Source organism: Aspergillus karnatakaensis (genome assembly GCF_047715665.1).
Source record: "Aspergillus karnatakaensis strain CBS 102800 unplaced genomic scaffold BJY04scaffold_2, whole genome shotgun sequence".
NCBI classification, from domain to species: domain Eukaryota; kingdom Fungi; phylum Ascomycota; class Eurotiomycetes; order Eurotiales; family Aspergillaceae; genus Aspergillus; species Aspergillus karnatakaensis.
Window position 1 is genome coordinate 370,658 of NW_027395714.1, and position 12,665 is coordinate 383,322.

Genomic DNA, 12,665 nt, shown 5'->3' on the forward strand with positions numbered 1-12,665 from the left:
ATGTAACAGTCTCTAACTGCAATTACATGTGCTCTCCTCTTCCTTACGGCCGTTTATCCACGCAATATGCCCCTGGAGCACTCAATCTGGTCCGTTTCGACTCGAAATTTCGCCTACATGATCTTTAAAGCTGGGAGAAACTATCTGATCACCTTTTGTCACAATTATTGCTCTCCTCGACGCATTTTTGGGGCTCAGAGGTGCCTCCAGGGCAGGTTATAACCAAATCTGAAACTGTCCTGGTAGCGTGGGCCTGGTTGACCGAGAGGGTTAACACTCTTGGCGGGATTGGGGTTTGCCCATCCCGGCCTGGCAGGGGACGCCCTATCAACCAACCAGGCCCCGCGGGAGGTGGGCGGGACAGTTTTTTTTGCCGTCTTGCCATTTTCCACCATTAAGGGGTTGTACCGAGGTAACCTGGAGGCTTCTCGTTCGACCCTGGAGCTCTCCGAGTCCCTTCTTCTGCATTTTTTCCGCTCGCAACGCGGGCAAGGGGCCGGGGCAACGCTTACTTGAGCGTGCAGGGTCCCTCGCAGGTGCTCAGCGTTGCTTGGAGACCCTCGGACACCATGTTTTACTCTTCTTTTATTTTAAGATTGCTATTGTTATTGTGGAGCTGAAGATATGCAGGTCAACTAGTCGTGAGCGGGAATTCTCAGGAGTATTCATACAGCCTCTTCCTGCTCCTTCGAGAACGAGCGCAATGCCGAGGGCTCAAGGCAGCACTAGACTCAAGACTCTAATATTTCTATAAGAAATATCTAGGGATGCTATGACTTGAAGAGGGTCTACTTAGGTACTTCGATGGTCCGGGTCGCATTTGAAGCTGCGGAATGCTCTGCTCTTTCCAGTCTGACGTCAACTCTCACAGTTGCACCCACCTAGGCAGGTAAACGCTGCTTCCTAACGAGGCCAGGTATCCTTTGGCAAGAACTGCACTTGGCCGTACTTACCACTCGAGCAGTCGCGAGCATCAAATTAACCAGGGTCTAGCAAAAATCATGGACTATACTGTATCTAGCCCACTTCTCAGGAGCCCATCTGAGTTGTAACAGGTATGCTGAATGGTACATCAGCAGTCTCTTCCGGGGTTAGAATGTTGGTGCCTACACCAGCGAAGATCAACTCTTGGAGTAAGCCCTAAAAAGGTTAGAAGTGTCCTACAATACATTGTAGGGAGTAGTCAGTAGCTGCAGTTAAATCAAGTACTTGGTCTTGCTGAATACAACACCTGGTTTTCTACACATGCCCTATACCCGTGGATATCGGAGCCCACTAGCCATAATGGCGACATGGATGAATGCTGATAGACGGAGTCATAGTTCATGGCCCTGAATCCCATGACTAATGACAGGTCCACCGAAAGGTTTAAGAGCGAGCTATTTCCCGCGGGAAACTACTTTATACTAACTGACTCTACAACTCACCCACCTTACGCGCAGACATGGCCCAAAGAAGCATTTCGGATGTACTGAACTCGGCCCCGCTGGAACTAGCTCCGTACCAGGATCTCTACAAGTATTTCCACGCAAATCCAGAACTCTCGCGCCAGGAGAAGGCCACATCGGAGAAGCTCGCGTATCACCTCGCTCAGTTCAAACACTATGAAATCCACACCAATATCGGTGGGTATGGACTGGTCGGCGTGTTCAGGAATGGACCTGGGAAGACTGTTCTTCTCCGCGCTGATATGGACGCCCTCCCAGTGAAAGAGCTGACGGGGCTCCCGTACGCAAGCACGGTCACCATGCACGATTCCGATGGCATTGAGAAGCCCGTGATGCATGCGTGTGGGCATGATATGCATATTACATGTCTGCTTGCCGCCGCTGAGAGACTTGTGAACCTTCGTGATGCGTGGAGCGGGACCTTGATTATCTTATTCCAACCGGACGAGGAGCGGGGTGGAGGGGCGCAGGCCATGGTTGACGACGGTCTTTACTCGAAGATCCCGGTTCCTGATTATTGTTTCGGTCAGCATGTTATGAAATTGCGTGCGGGGAGTATCAATTCCAAATCCGGTACAATCATGGCTGCTGCGGACAGCATGAAAATCACAGTTTTTGGACGTGGTGGTCATGGATCGCTGCCGCATACAACGGTGGATCCCGTACTTCTTGCTGCGCATATTGTTGTTCGACTTCAAGGCATTGTGAGCAGAGAGGCTGACCCGACCGATCTCGCCGTTGTGACCGTTGGGAGTCTGCAAGCCGGGCAGACCGAGAATATCATTGCAGACCGGGCCGAGCTTGGGGTCGATTTCAGAACTGTCAAGCTTGAGACGCGACAGAAGATCATATCAGCTATACAACGTATTGTCACAGCCGAGTGCGCGGCGAGTGGCTCACCAAAACCCCCGGTGTTCACACCGACAAGACGCTTCCCGCCCACATTCAACGACCACAAGGTTGCCTCGGAGCTCGCAGTGTCTTTCGCAGAACATTTCGAGGATTTCGATGCTGATACGCCGCGAAGTAATGTAAGCGAAGACTTCTCTACCCTAGGCACATGCCGTGATCTGCCATGCTGTTTCTGGTTTCTTGGGGGTATTGATCACGAGCTGTGGGATGAAGCGCAGAAGAATGGAACTCAGGCGGAGATTGCTAGTAATCACTCGGCTCTGTTTGCGCCAGTCATACAGCCCACGATGAAGTCCGGAATAGATGCGTTGTGCGTAGCGGCGTTGACCATTCTGAAGAAATGATGGGAGATGGTCTGTTTTGGGCTGCCCCAGAATTACCCAGGTAGAGACAGAACATAGTCAATGTACGTACATATCATAATAGTATGCCGCATGATGACCGTAATGATGCAGAAATGGTCTACCGGTAGGTATGCTCTTTCCATAAAAACACAATACATCTAGTCAGGGACCTTGGTGGCACTTTTGTCGCCATTGGCGCTGAGACCATTCAGTGGCCATTCAATAAACCATCCTATATCGTACGTTTCATAGAACACGGAAATGAGTTTGACCTGCAAAAAATCCAGATTCTATTATTCTCTATCCGAGCCTGTGTACAGGCAAACAAATATACCCAATCTAACTCTACCCTCTAAGCACGGACACCATTGACCTCTTTCCCAGATGGAACCTTCGCCGCCTCACGATCAGCAGTGCTGAGCTGTAACCCTTGGTCGTTCCAGCCCTGTACACCCTGCTTATAGTATATCTTCTGCTGCTCGCGGTCCGCCATCGGGCCCTCTTTGCCCCGGCGTTTCCGCGACTCGAGAGTCTCAACCAAGGTAGCATTGTCACTGTCGAGCTTCTGGCCCTCTAGATCGTCGAGATCGACCTTGTCGGAGAACTCGTATGTGCGATACTCTGTGTTCACCCAGCCGGTTCCTGATAACATGGAAAATTAGGACTGCAATTGATCAGGATCGGAGCGGAGAACAAAGCTTACCCTGGAACTGGCTGCTGTTCTCCCAATCCTCAGTAAAGTAGTGCAGAACACCACCGTGTGAAACCATCACGATCTCCTTCTCCGGCCGAGCTTTCAGCCAGCGTCGGGCAGCACGAGCACGTTCCCCAATGGCAGCATTGGTGGGCGCATAGCGACCGCCGGACTATTGAACCGCAATAAATTAGCCAACCTTGTACCGAACTCTAAAACAGCAAAGTTTAAACAGAGTTTGCCGTACCTTGACGTTCCACCCATCCACAACCAAGCTCGCATCGACCGGCAAACCCTTCTCCTCAATCTCCTTTCTGAGTACCTCGGGGTCTGAGCCCGTATCGCAAGGAACGTCACTGGTCTCTTGAATATCCGGCAGCAGGATCAATTTTAGGTTCGGGTTGGCCTTGAAGACGGGCTCGAAGCTCTGCAGAGCGGTGTAGATTGTGCGGCGAAGAGGGGAGGCGACGATGAGATCGATCTTATCATGGCGGGGGAAGGAGCCGCGGAGTTCAGTGCATTGTTGGTTTCCGAGGTCGGTGAGAAGGGGATCTGGGATAACGTGGTTGGCGGTGCAGAGATTGTGCTCACCCTAAGGGATTTAGCTTGTTAGCATTATCCTTCGACGTGGCGATTGTTGGAAATCGGATTTCAAGGGCATACCTGAGCGTGGCGAACGCAATGGATGATAGCAGGCATTTTGATGAGAGGAAGGTGGGGTGGCGGGGCAGAGGATAACGATAGCGCTTTTCTCGTAAATTGGGAAATGGGGGAAGGTTATCGTCAAGATTACAGAGGGAGAAGAGAGAACGACAGGAACGAGATGAGAAGCTGAATGTTAGTTTAGTTAATAATAAGATGAGTCAATGGGGAGTAATCACCAATGGGTACATCTCCAGGGCAGTTCACCGTGTGGCCCAAACTGGAGCCTTCGTTGGTGGAGAGAAAAATGGGAAAAAATGGAGTCTTCCCCAGAGGCCGCCAACGACAATTTATCTTGGCATTAATTTGTCCATCTACTGTACTGTACAAGGCTCTACTACTAACTCTACAGGGCAAAAGCCAGCGCTGAATTACCCAGCTATATACATTACCAAAAAAAAATTATATAGACACCACGCTAAAGTATCCCTTCAAGCAACGCCAAATCCCTGCGCATTTTCCAACGCCTTGCTGAGCTTTTCCTCAAGCACACTCTTCGATGAGTACTCCGGTAGCAGAAGTCGGCCGAAACACGTCAGACTGGTAGGGAGGCGCTGTGGCCTATGTTAGCCGAGTCACGCCTCAGAGCGGGTATAACTTACAAGATCACCAACGCCGTTCTTCTGGATGACAAACATAATGCTTGCAATCCCATTTACCGGCACTCGATCGCTCGCCGTGACAAACTCCAGCAGTTGCGCCTTCTGCTCGGGAGAATACCTGCGAACAATGCTCCAGAAATCTCGAATCGTCTGGTTGCTAGGCCCGAAGCCACCTTCGTATCTGGCATGTCGTTCCAGCTGTGACACATCAATCTCCTGGATGCCCTCAACCACAGTCTTCAAAGCCTCGGGCGTGAAAATGGACAAGGCCGGCCGATCGAGGCAAGTATAGAACCCCTGCGCGAAAGCCTCGAATTGTGGACGGATCGATTTGTCGGTAAGCCAGAATATGTAATCCTTGACGAATCGACTGCGGTTCTCGTTGGTGACTAAAGCAGCTTCTTCGACTGGCGGTGTAGGGGACGGTAAGGGGATGGACTTCATACCAGACTTGAGAGTGTCGTCATGCGAGTCGGCCGTTTCAGCAGCCATAGATGACGGCGGGCTAAGGTTGGCTTGGTCGGTGTAACGACGGACATCAGACCAAGATGGGGAGTAGCGTACAGTCCGACCAGATTGCGGAGCAGGAGTTGAAAGAGGCCAGGGCGCATCCCTGTCAACTTTTTCCATGTCCACCGTTTCAACGCGACCAAAAGCCTCGAAGCCGAACTCATAAGTCCTCATGAAAATGTCCCCAACATCCCCTTCGCTCCATCGTAGTAGCTCCTCCAGACCTTTGGTAAGTTCGGGCCACCCATCTCGAATGTGCTCCAAATTCTTCACCTTGAGCCCTAACAGTTTTCGATAAAAGGCCGTTGGGAGGTTAACGGGGAGAGTCAAGCCGTTGTAAACGGCAAGAGACATTAATAGCCCTAGGAGCTCGAACTTGTAAAGGGGCTCCCAAGAGCACGGCTGAAACCATGAGATGCGTGTGCGGTTATCCGTCGTGAACATGCCGTAGGATGGGTCAAGAGCCTCAGCCATTAGTAACCGGAAAAATTCTTGCTGAACGCCGCCATGATCAAGCCCTTCCTCACCCTCATCCATACCCATTTGGACCTTGAGCGGTCGCATAAGCTCTCGTCGCTCGCGTCGCCAAATTTGGTTCAGCGCGTCTGTGAGTATGCTATCTCGGCGGATAACAAGCACGAGGTATGTGGTCATTGAGGTTTTCATCCGAGCAAGAAGTCCAACATCATCTTGTATTTCGATAGCGCCAAATGCAGTCTGAGTGACGTGCCTAGTGGTGGTCATAGCCGCTTCATAGTATTTGGACATCGCAGAATAATTGAGAGCACGGAAATAGATGACCAGCGAGGAAGGAGGAAACAGGAACGAGTAAGACAACAGATGTAGTGTCTTATTGCTGGGTACTCGTGCCATCCATTGCACAGGCATCTCCAAGGGATCCAGACGCTCTGAGAGGAATGGGGTATGGAAGTCTTCTGCCGCGAGACCGAGTCGGTTTCGTTCCCTGTACAGAACGGATAGGATTTGCACGGTGCCTCCAACTGAGCTGCTTCGAGTAATTTCGGGATTGCCGTCCCAGCTCTTCATGAATAGTGTTCGTAGCCACTCAGTAATAATCGCTGGAGCACTAGGCGAGTGCATGTTTGAGCCTCCATTGTTGGCTGACTCACTGACAAGATCGTGATGCTGGCTGAGAGTTTCAATAAAGGTATCCAGAACGCTGCTTTTGCGTTTCATAGTCTCCTGAGCGTATCCACGGCGGGTCTTCGATATTTCGTGGAATGCCAACCGTGCGGTAAGTGCTCGCACCAGCCGATCAACTAACCGAAGAGCGAGCTCGTGTTCCAGAACATCTGTGGCTTCAACCACTAGTTGAGCATCATTTAGGCGAAACATCTCCATAACTGCGCTCATTGCAACATTGCCAGTAGACCGCATGAGGACCATGCAACTCCACGTAGAAGGATCGATTCGAGGCAGAGAGCTTGCCAATGCAAATAGAACTACAGTCGCAACATCCGCGGCATTGGCGTCGTTCACATACTGATGGCTGGGTGCGTCAGAAGCACGGCGAATTATTACCGGAGCTGAAGCAGAAGTAGAGTTGTAAGACGAACGCCGAGAAAGCCTCCCAGACCCTGGTAGCTCTCTAGGCGGCACGAATAGTGCCTCCAAAGCGTTCCAGAGGCTGTGAAAGACAATGTCCTTAGGGCAAATGGAGAAAAGCTTGCGCAAGGCTGGTTGCAGCTGCTGGAGATTGAGCTTCGGTTCATCTCTGTGTTCATGTGTGCGAAGAGGGTCTTCTCGAAACGAGCGTAGAAGTTGCCCAGTGCTCCCCAGTGCGTAGAAGACACTCTGAGTAATGAACGTAAATACCGCGCGCTGCCTCGGGGTCGCGATTCGCCAATCAGAATCTTCAAAGCTGCCGTTAGCTTCCATCCAGGCCAATTCATCTCTCCACCTTTCGGCTTCTTCGTCGGAAAGTATAAGCATCTGTTTCAACCCCTCAATGATCTCGTCATTAAGATGACTCAGTGATTGTATAGAACTTGTATCCTGTATCAGTTCTAGACTGTTGCCCCGATCAACTAATTGTTGACCATTCGATGCGAGCGCACTCTTAGTTTCGGCGCTAGAAGCTGGCTTCTGCGTTGATTGATGATCATTCAAGGTCTTTGCGCCATCCCAGGAGACACGCCTTCCCTTCTTTGACTGCTCATGTGAGCGAATTGTATTTGCATCGATGGTGGCTCGTCCACGGTGTTTCTGGGGCCGGTGTTTGAGCGCCGGGGGCGAAGGGAGGCCAACAAATTCGTCGACGTTCGCATTAGCATGCGCACTGACCGAGAGCTTCCTTGCCGGTTTCAAGTCAGTTATCGATTTATCTTCTAGGCTTGATTTCGAGTTTGAGCGCCGAAGTTCATTATCCGTAAGCGATAACCGTTTGAACTGCTGATTGGGTAGCTTCAGTTCGACTGCTGTTGTATGACCACCAGTGCTGCGCGATGAAGGGGTATGAGGATTGCCATCGTGATTTGTCTGATATTGTCGCTGCTTGTAATGCGGTTGGTCTTTATCTGAGTCTATATGGGCTTGACAAGTGTCCGAATTTGGGGAAGAAGGAGGTTCTCGAAGGTGTTTGCGACCCTGATCAAACTCGAACGACCCAGGAGACCGGCGAAGAGGTAGCCATTCAATCATCCTGAGGGACAGTGTATCGAATAAATTCTGGGTGAAAGACTTCGGGTCCTTCATTCGCTGCGCAGGGAGATCGCTGGGCTGTGGTAAGGTCATGGTGTGTTTCCGGGATCCACGGGACGACCTTCGCACGACGCCATCTTCAAGATATCGTGATCCTCCGCTTTCATTGCTTATAGGGTCAGTGGTGTAGGGAGGAGCCCTTGTAGACCGATCTGTCAGGACATTGTAATCCGAACGCTCGCGTGTCGCGCACTGGACGGAAGGTGGTGCATTGCTGCTGCGACGTTTCAATCGGCGCGCTGGGTCTTGGGCAGACAGCTCAGAGGTTACACGAGGCGAACTATGACAAAGTCCACTTTCGGCATTATCCAAACTTGCTAGATAACAAGCCAGTGTTCGGGCACTCAGCTCAGTGTAACGTCGATACGGGCCCTCCGTCATCCTCTTCCGGTAGCTGGCACATGTTGGCGTTTGGCAAGTCGAATTCTGGCATCCGTAAAGGAGTTGATTCTTGTACCTTGTGAGAATTTATAGTCAGCGCCCATCGACTATCTCGTGAAATGACAGCACAGAATGAGTACTTACCTTCTCACCAGGATATTGAATTGACGTCGGCGCTCATCACGATACCACAACAGAACCTGAGCTGGGTCTGAAACATCGATAGTGTTGCGGGAGATGACATCCGGAGCGCCTGGAAGAAGTTTGGGTCTGTGAGTCTGAGATCGTTCCATGCCACCTCGCGAACCATCATAGGAGCTCAAGGAAGGTCCGCGGAGCCTGGTCATATTCTCGGTCGGAGTAGCATAGTTCGGTGACTGGGGTGTAACGATGCAAATATAGAAGCGAACTGTCGCTCAACTTTGAAGATTGTGACGGGAATAAAAAGCCTGGGGGGTAAAAAGTGAAGGGGTTATGTTATAACTGATACCGAAACACAGGTGCAGGCGGTCTTTGGGGCAGCGCCTCCACGATAAGTTGATGAGCGCAACCGTCAAGGGTACCGCGCGCCGAGATGCGTGGGACCCCGTGACTCGGGCGAGTCAGCCGCGTGGCAATAACCATGTTTGCCTAGTTATCGTTCGCTACTGCGACATACATACTATATACGTACTGTATGATTGTTCTTAAATCTATGCATCTGCTTTGGGCAGTGCTTTATTTGATTTTACTTTTATTGTAGAAGAATCAGAGTAACAACTCAGATTGTAATCTAATTAACTCGAGACAGAAAGATAACAAAAAAAGCAGACTCACGATGGAACGAACGTAGATCTCTCCAAAGGAGCGCTTGTGTTGAAGCCAATGTTGAAAGAAAAACCACTTCAAGGAAGCCCGAGCAGGCCGTGGCTTCTCATTACTTCGCTAAGAAGCCTGAGTTGACGGGCCGATCTCCTCCCTGCTTCGTGGCGCACCGCTTCGTCGAGCTCAACTGGCGGGTTATAGTAGTTAGCCGCGACATAGCTTTCCCAGAAAGCCTGAAACGTCCCAATGAGATTTCTTTCACCTGTCTCATATTCACGCAATTCCATTTGTTCTGTAATGGCCAGCCACCACAGCATCCTGTTCCATGTTTCATCAAGCAGATTAGGGTTATCCATGTCGCGGCACATCAAAAATATGATGGCCTCCGTGAAGGCGTCTCTAGTGAGAAGCCTGACCGGGTAGTGGATCTCCCACCAGGAGCGAGTTCCATACGGGGACCAAGCCCGTGGATTGTTTGAATGCTGGAAGAGGGGGCCTAAGTTGTCTGGGTCATCCCTAGGATGGCCTGCTGGCATGAGGTGTTCTGGCAGCCACCACAGAAGGCTAGATCTCGCATGCAGAGAGATCACGTACTCACCATTCTCTAGATGGAAATGTTCAGCGGCAACAGGCTGGTAACGGCCTATGATGCGGCGATCGAAACCTCTCCAGCGCCCAGGAACCGTGGCGCATCGATCCACATTCCGTTCAGAGCAGTGATAGTTGGCGCAGGGTATAATCTCTAGGTCATGCAGCACTTCAGTGGCCCTTTCTATCATGTCATCGCGGATCACAAAGTCGACTTGCTAATTTGGAATTAGTTCAAGATTTAGGATAAAGGACATCGGGGAATATCCACTTACCTTACAGGTGCGATCAATCTCAGCAAGGCTCATAGCAAGCCAGCCGAATAAGATGTTGGGTACATTGGCTTGGTCGAGGTAGTAGGCCACATGAACTGCAAGGTGCTTGGCGTCAAGATTGCCGGACATGTTGAAAGTTCCGTAGGTACCTGTAGTATAACTATATAGAGTCTAGGGGTAACAATAGATTCCAAGCAAGATTGAAGAGAAAAGAAGAGGCACTCGGGGGGACTTATATATATATATATATATTTAGCAGATTCTCGACAACAGTAGGGTTCTCTGGCCCTTTAAAACACGGCCCTCCTTGTCGCTTTGATACGCGGCATAAACTTGACTGTTTTCATTGTGACATCCAGAGTCAGTCAGAAAGACTCGTCACCGCGGGTTCGAGTTTCATTGTATCCGATAAGGAGTCCTAAGACCCAATGTCACAGAGTAACTGGAACAAAGCCACAACAAAGCAGGAGGAGAGGGCTCTACAAGACTTCAAAATAAGCAACCTTGGGACTTGAAGAGTAAACAGCGTCTGGCACCTGCAGTCGGGCTTGAATTGTACTAGGCCCCTAGTGGCCTAGCGTCTCTGGTGAGGGGCGAACGTCATAACCAATGCAAGCTATTCCTAGATAGGTAAGGTCGTCAATTTGTGCGGAAGTTGATTATCGAGCATGATTATTATCATCGATGGATCGAATCTTCGCTGAGAGTCGAGTTCAGATACTTGCACTGTCTTGTTTGTGGCAACCTTCACCTTTCGAGTCCGTGAGTCACTGTTGGAACCTGACAGAACTCAGCATACCGGCTACTTCTATTGCCGACTACGCCCACCCGCACATCCTTCGTGAGGCAACCGCTCAATTTTTATCGCCCTCACCCCCGCCTTGATCACCTGTCTATACATCACTTTCCCAACCCTACGACAAGCCGCAAGCGATCATGGCTTCAAACCTCCCCTACACCTGCAACACCTGCTTTGTTGCCTTCCGCAGCAGCGATGGCCAGCGCGACCATATGCGCACAGATTGGCAGTATGTTTCTGCCCGACGTACCCCCCCTTCTCGAGGAAATTCGCTAACTTACTACTTGTTTAGTCTTTATAACATGAAACGTCGTGTCGCTTCCCTTCCCCCTGTTTCCCAAGAAATCTTCAATGAGAAAGTCCTTGCAGCCAAGGCCACCACTACCGCCGCCGCCGCCAAAGCCTCATTCGAGAAGAGCTGCGTCGCCTGCCAGAAGACCTTCTACAGTGAAAACTCATTCCAGAACCATGTGAAGAGCTCAAAGCACAAGGCTCGCGAGGCCCGTCTGAGCCGGGATAATGCCGAAGACACTTCGTCTGTGATGAGTTCGACTTTCTCGCTTGGGGAGCCGATCAACAAGTCCCGTGATGCTGAGGCCGATGTGGCGAATGTCACAGAGCGTCTCAAGGAAGCGACCATCAAGGAAGAGGACGAGGATGAGGAACTGGCTGATGCCGATTCATGGTCTTCCGCCCACTGTCTATTCTGCAACAATGAGTCCTCAACTGTTGAAGAGAATACCGACCATATGTTCAAGACACACGGCATGTTCATTCCCGAACGATCTTACCTCGCGAACCTAGAAGGCCTTATCCACTACCTCTGGCGCAAAATCAACGAGAACTCAGAATGCATCTACTGCCATTCCATCAAAAACAGCCCAGAGGGCATCCGGACACACATGAAAGACAAGGGCCACTGCATGATCGCCTTCGAATCAGAAGCCGAACAAATTGAGATTGGTCAATTCTACGACTTCCGAAGCACCTACTCCGACGACGAAGACAACGAGTCTGTTGAGATGGTTGATGGTGGTGTCAAGGTCTCCAGCTCGGATGCCGACGAAGAAGGCTGGGAGACAGACGCTTCTTCCGTTGACGAGGATGACGAAGAAAACTACAAGAACGGCCCCTCTGTGTACAGAACCGAATACGAACTCCACCTCCCCTCTGGCCGCACCGCCGGCCACCGCTCTCTCGCACGCTACTTCCGCCAGAACCTGCACAATTATCCCACAGCAGAGGAGAGGTACCAGCGACAACTCGCCATCGAGAACGGAGAGATCGAGGAGGAGGAGAAGCCTCGCGGCCGCAACGCTAATCGGGCTCTTATCAGCCGTGCTAACGGCGGCACGGGCATGATTGGTGTCGGAGATGTTGAAAAGCGCGCTGTCGTAGAGACCGAGCGCAAGGAGCGGCAACGCGCTATCCGTCAAGAGGCGCGGTACACAGCTCGTGTCAATCGGGCCAACAACAACCAGAAACACTTCAGGGTAAGCAGAGAACCCAGCCTCCTATTTTATACCTATCAAGCTAACAGCATATTAGGATCCCTTGCTGCAGTAGTTTTCTCGTTTGCCTGGACTGGGTGGTCTTTTTGGAGTCGTGTGGGGAAAAGCTGCATTGCATTTTAGTTTTGACGAATTGACGAAGATAGTTTGAGTCTGGTCATACCCAACAAATCAAGATTAGACTTTCGGTATTTTCGGAGATCTAAGCTTAGGCACAGTAGGCGTTAGAATTGTGGCGTAATATGGTACATGGCACGTATGTCATGACAGTAGGTATGCGACGCTCAGTAGCCAGGTAGACGGAAGTTGGAGAAATATATACATAGCTCCTACAACTTAAGGGCGTGTCAATATGTTGAATCGATAGCACCACA

The 12,665-nt window shown here is 50.8% G+C and overlaps 5 protein-coding genes across 5 annotated transcripts; 2 read left to right on the top strand and 3 right to left on the bottom strand.

Moving 5' to 3' along the window:
• Positions 1 to 1,410: 1,410 nt before the first annotated feature.
• BJY04DRAFT_176889 (M20 family metallopeptidase) lies at positions 1,411 to 2,852 on the top strand. Its single transcript, XM_073709534.1, has one exon. It carries the CDS (start codon positions 1,445 to 1,447, stop codon positions 2,702 to 2,704), a length of 1,260 nt encoding a protein of 419 aa, XP_073576761.1. The 5' UTR covers positions 1,411 to 1,444; the 3' UTR covers positions 2,705 to 2,852.
• Positions 2,853 to 2,974: 122 nt separating this feature from the next.
• BJY04DRAFT_176892 (uncharacterized protein) lies at positions 2,975 to 4,334 on the bottom strand. The gene is made up of 4 exons (XM_073709535.1): positions 4,062 to 4,334; positions 3,646 to 3,990; positions 3,408 to 3,570; positions 2,975 to 3,346 (listed from the first exon to the last, which is right to left on the bottom strand). The coding sequence occupies exons 1-4, from the start codon at positions 4,095 to 4,097 to the stop codon at positions 3,057 to 3,059; spliced, it is 834 nt and encodes a 277-aa protein (XP_073576762.1). The 5' UTR covers positions 4,098 to 4,334; the 3' UTR covers positions 2,975 to 3,056.
• A 60-nt stretch (positions 4,335 to 4,394) lies between these two features.
• Positions 4,395 to 8,921, bottom strand: BJY04DRAFT_176895 (HECT domain protein). The gene is made up of 3 exons (XM_073709536.1): positions 8,459 to 8,921; positions 4,703 to 8,390; positions 4,395 to 4,654 (listed from the first exon to the last, which is right to left on the bottom strand). The coding sequence occupies exons 1-3, from the start codon at positions 8,659 to 8,661 to the stop codon at positions 4,532 to 4,534; spliced, it is 4,014 nt and encodes a 1,337-aa protein (XP_073576763.1). The 5' UTR covers positions 8,662 to 8,921; the 3' UTR covers positions 4,395 to 4,531.
• Positions 8,922 to 9,073: 152 nt separating this feature from the next.
• BJY04DRAFT_44145 (uncharacterized protein) lies at positions 9,074 to 10,492 on the bottom strand. Its single transcript, XM_073720395.1, has 2 exons — positions 9,982 to 10,492; positions 9,074 to 9,924 (listed from the first exon to the last, which is right to left on the bottom strand). The coding sequence occupies exons 1-2, from the start codon at positions 10,108 to 10,110 to the stop codon at positions 9,199 to 9,201; spliced, it is 855 nt and encodes a 284-aa protein (XP_073576764.1). The 5' UTR covers positions 10,111 to 10,492; the 3' UTR covers positions 9,074 to 9,198.
• A 197-nt stretch (positions 10,493 to 10,689) lies between these two features.
• BJY04DRAFT_176897 (putative C2H2 finger domain protein) lies at positions 10,690 to 12,482 on the top strand. The gene is made up of 3 exons (XM_073709537.1): positions 10,690 to 11,009; positions 11,073 to 12,273; positions 12,329 to 12,482. The coding sequence occupies exons 1-3, from the start codon at positions 10,918 to 10,920 to the stop codon at positions 12,344 to 12,346; spliced, it is 1,311 nt and encodes a 436-aa protein (XP_073576765.1). The 5' UTR covers positions 10,690 to 10,917; the 3' UTR covers positions 12,347 to 12,482.
• Positions 12,483 to 12,665: the final 183 nt, after the last annotated feature.

Excerpts from the sequence above, each read along its gene's own strand:
- BJY04DRAFT_176895 (XM_073709536.1), bottom strand. The coding sequence starts at position 8,661 with ATGACCAGGCTCCGCGGACCTTCCTTGAGCTCCTATGATGGTTCGCGA. Across the intron at positions 8,391-8,458 it reads TTCAATATCCTGGTGAGAAG|GTACAAGAATCAACTCCTTT; the intron begins GTAAGTACTCAT and ends AATTCTCACAAG. Across the intron at positions 4,655-4,702 it reads AGAACGGCGTTGGTGATCTT|CGCCTCCCTACCAGTCTGAC; the intron begins GTAAGTTATACC and ends CATAGGCCACAG.
- BJY04DRAFT_176897 (XM_073709537.1), top strand. The coding sequence starts at position 10,918 with ATGGCTTCAAACCTCCCCTACACCTGCAACACCTGCTTTGTTGCCTTC. Across the intron at positions 11,010-11,072 it reads CATATGCGCACAGATTGGCA|TCTTTATAACATGAAACGTC; the intron begins GTATGTTTCTGC and ends CTACTTGTTTAG.
- BJY04DRAFT_44145 (XM_073720395.1), bottom strand. The coding sequence starts at position 10,110 with ATGTCCGGCAATCTTGACGCCAAGCACCTTGCAGTTCATGTGGCCTAC. Across the intron at positions 9,925-9,981 it reads AGATTGATCGCACCTGTAAG|CAAGTCGACTTTGTGATCCG; the intron begins GTAAGTGGATAT and ends ATTCCAAATTAG.
- BJY04DRAFT_176889 (XM_073709534.1), top strand. The coding sequence starts at position 1,445 with ATGGCCCAAAGAAGCATTTCGGATGTACTGAACTCGGCCCCGCTGGAA.
- BJY04DRAFT_176892 (XM_073709535.1), bottom strand. The coding sequence starts at position 4,097 with ATGCCTGCTATCATCCATTGCGTTCGCCACGCTCAG. Across the intron at positions 3,991-4,061 it reads ATTGCGTTCGCCACGCTCAG|GGTGAGCACAATCTCTGCAC; the intron begins GTATGCCCTTGA and ends TAAATCCCTTAG. Across the intron at positions 3,571-3,645 it reads TGGATGGGTGGAACGTCAAG|TCCGGCGGTCGCTATGCGCC; the intron begins GTACGGCAAACT and ends GCGGTTCAATAG.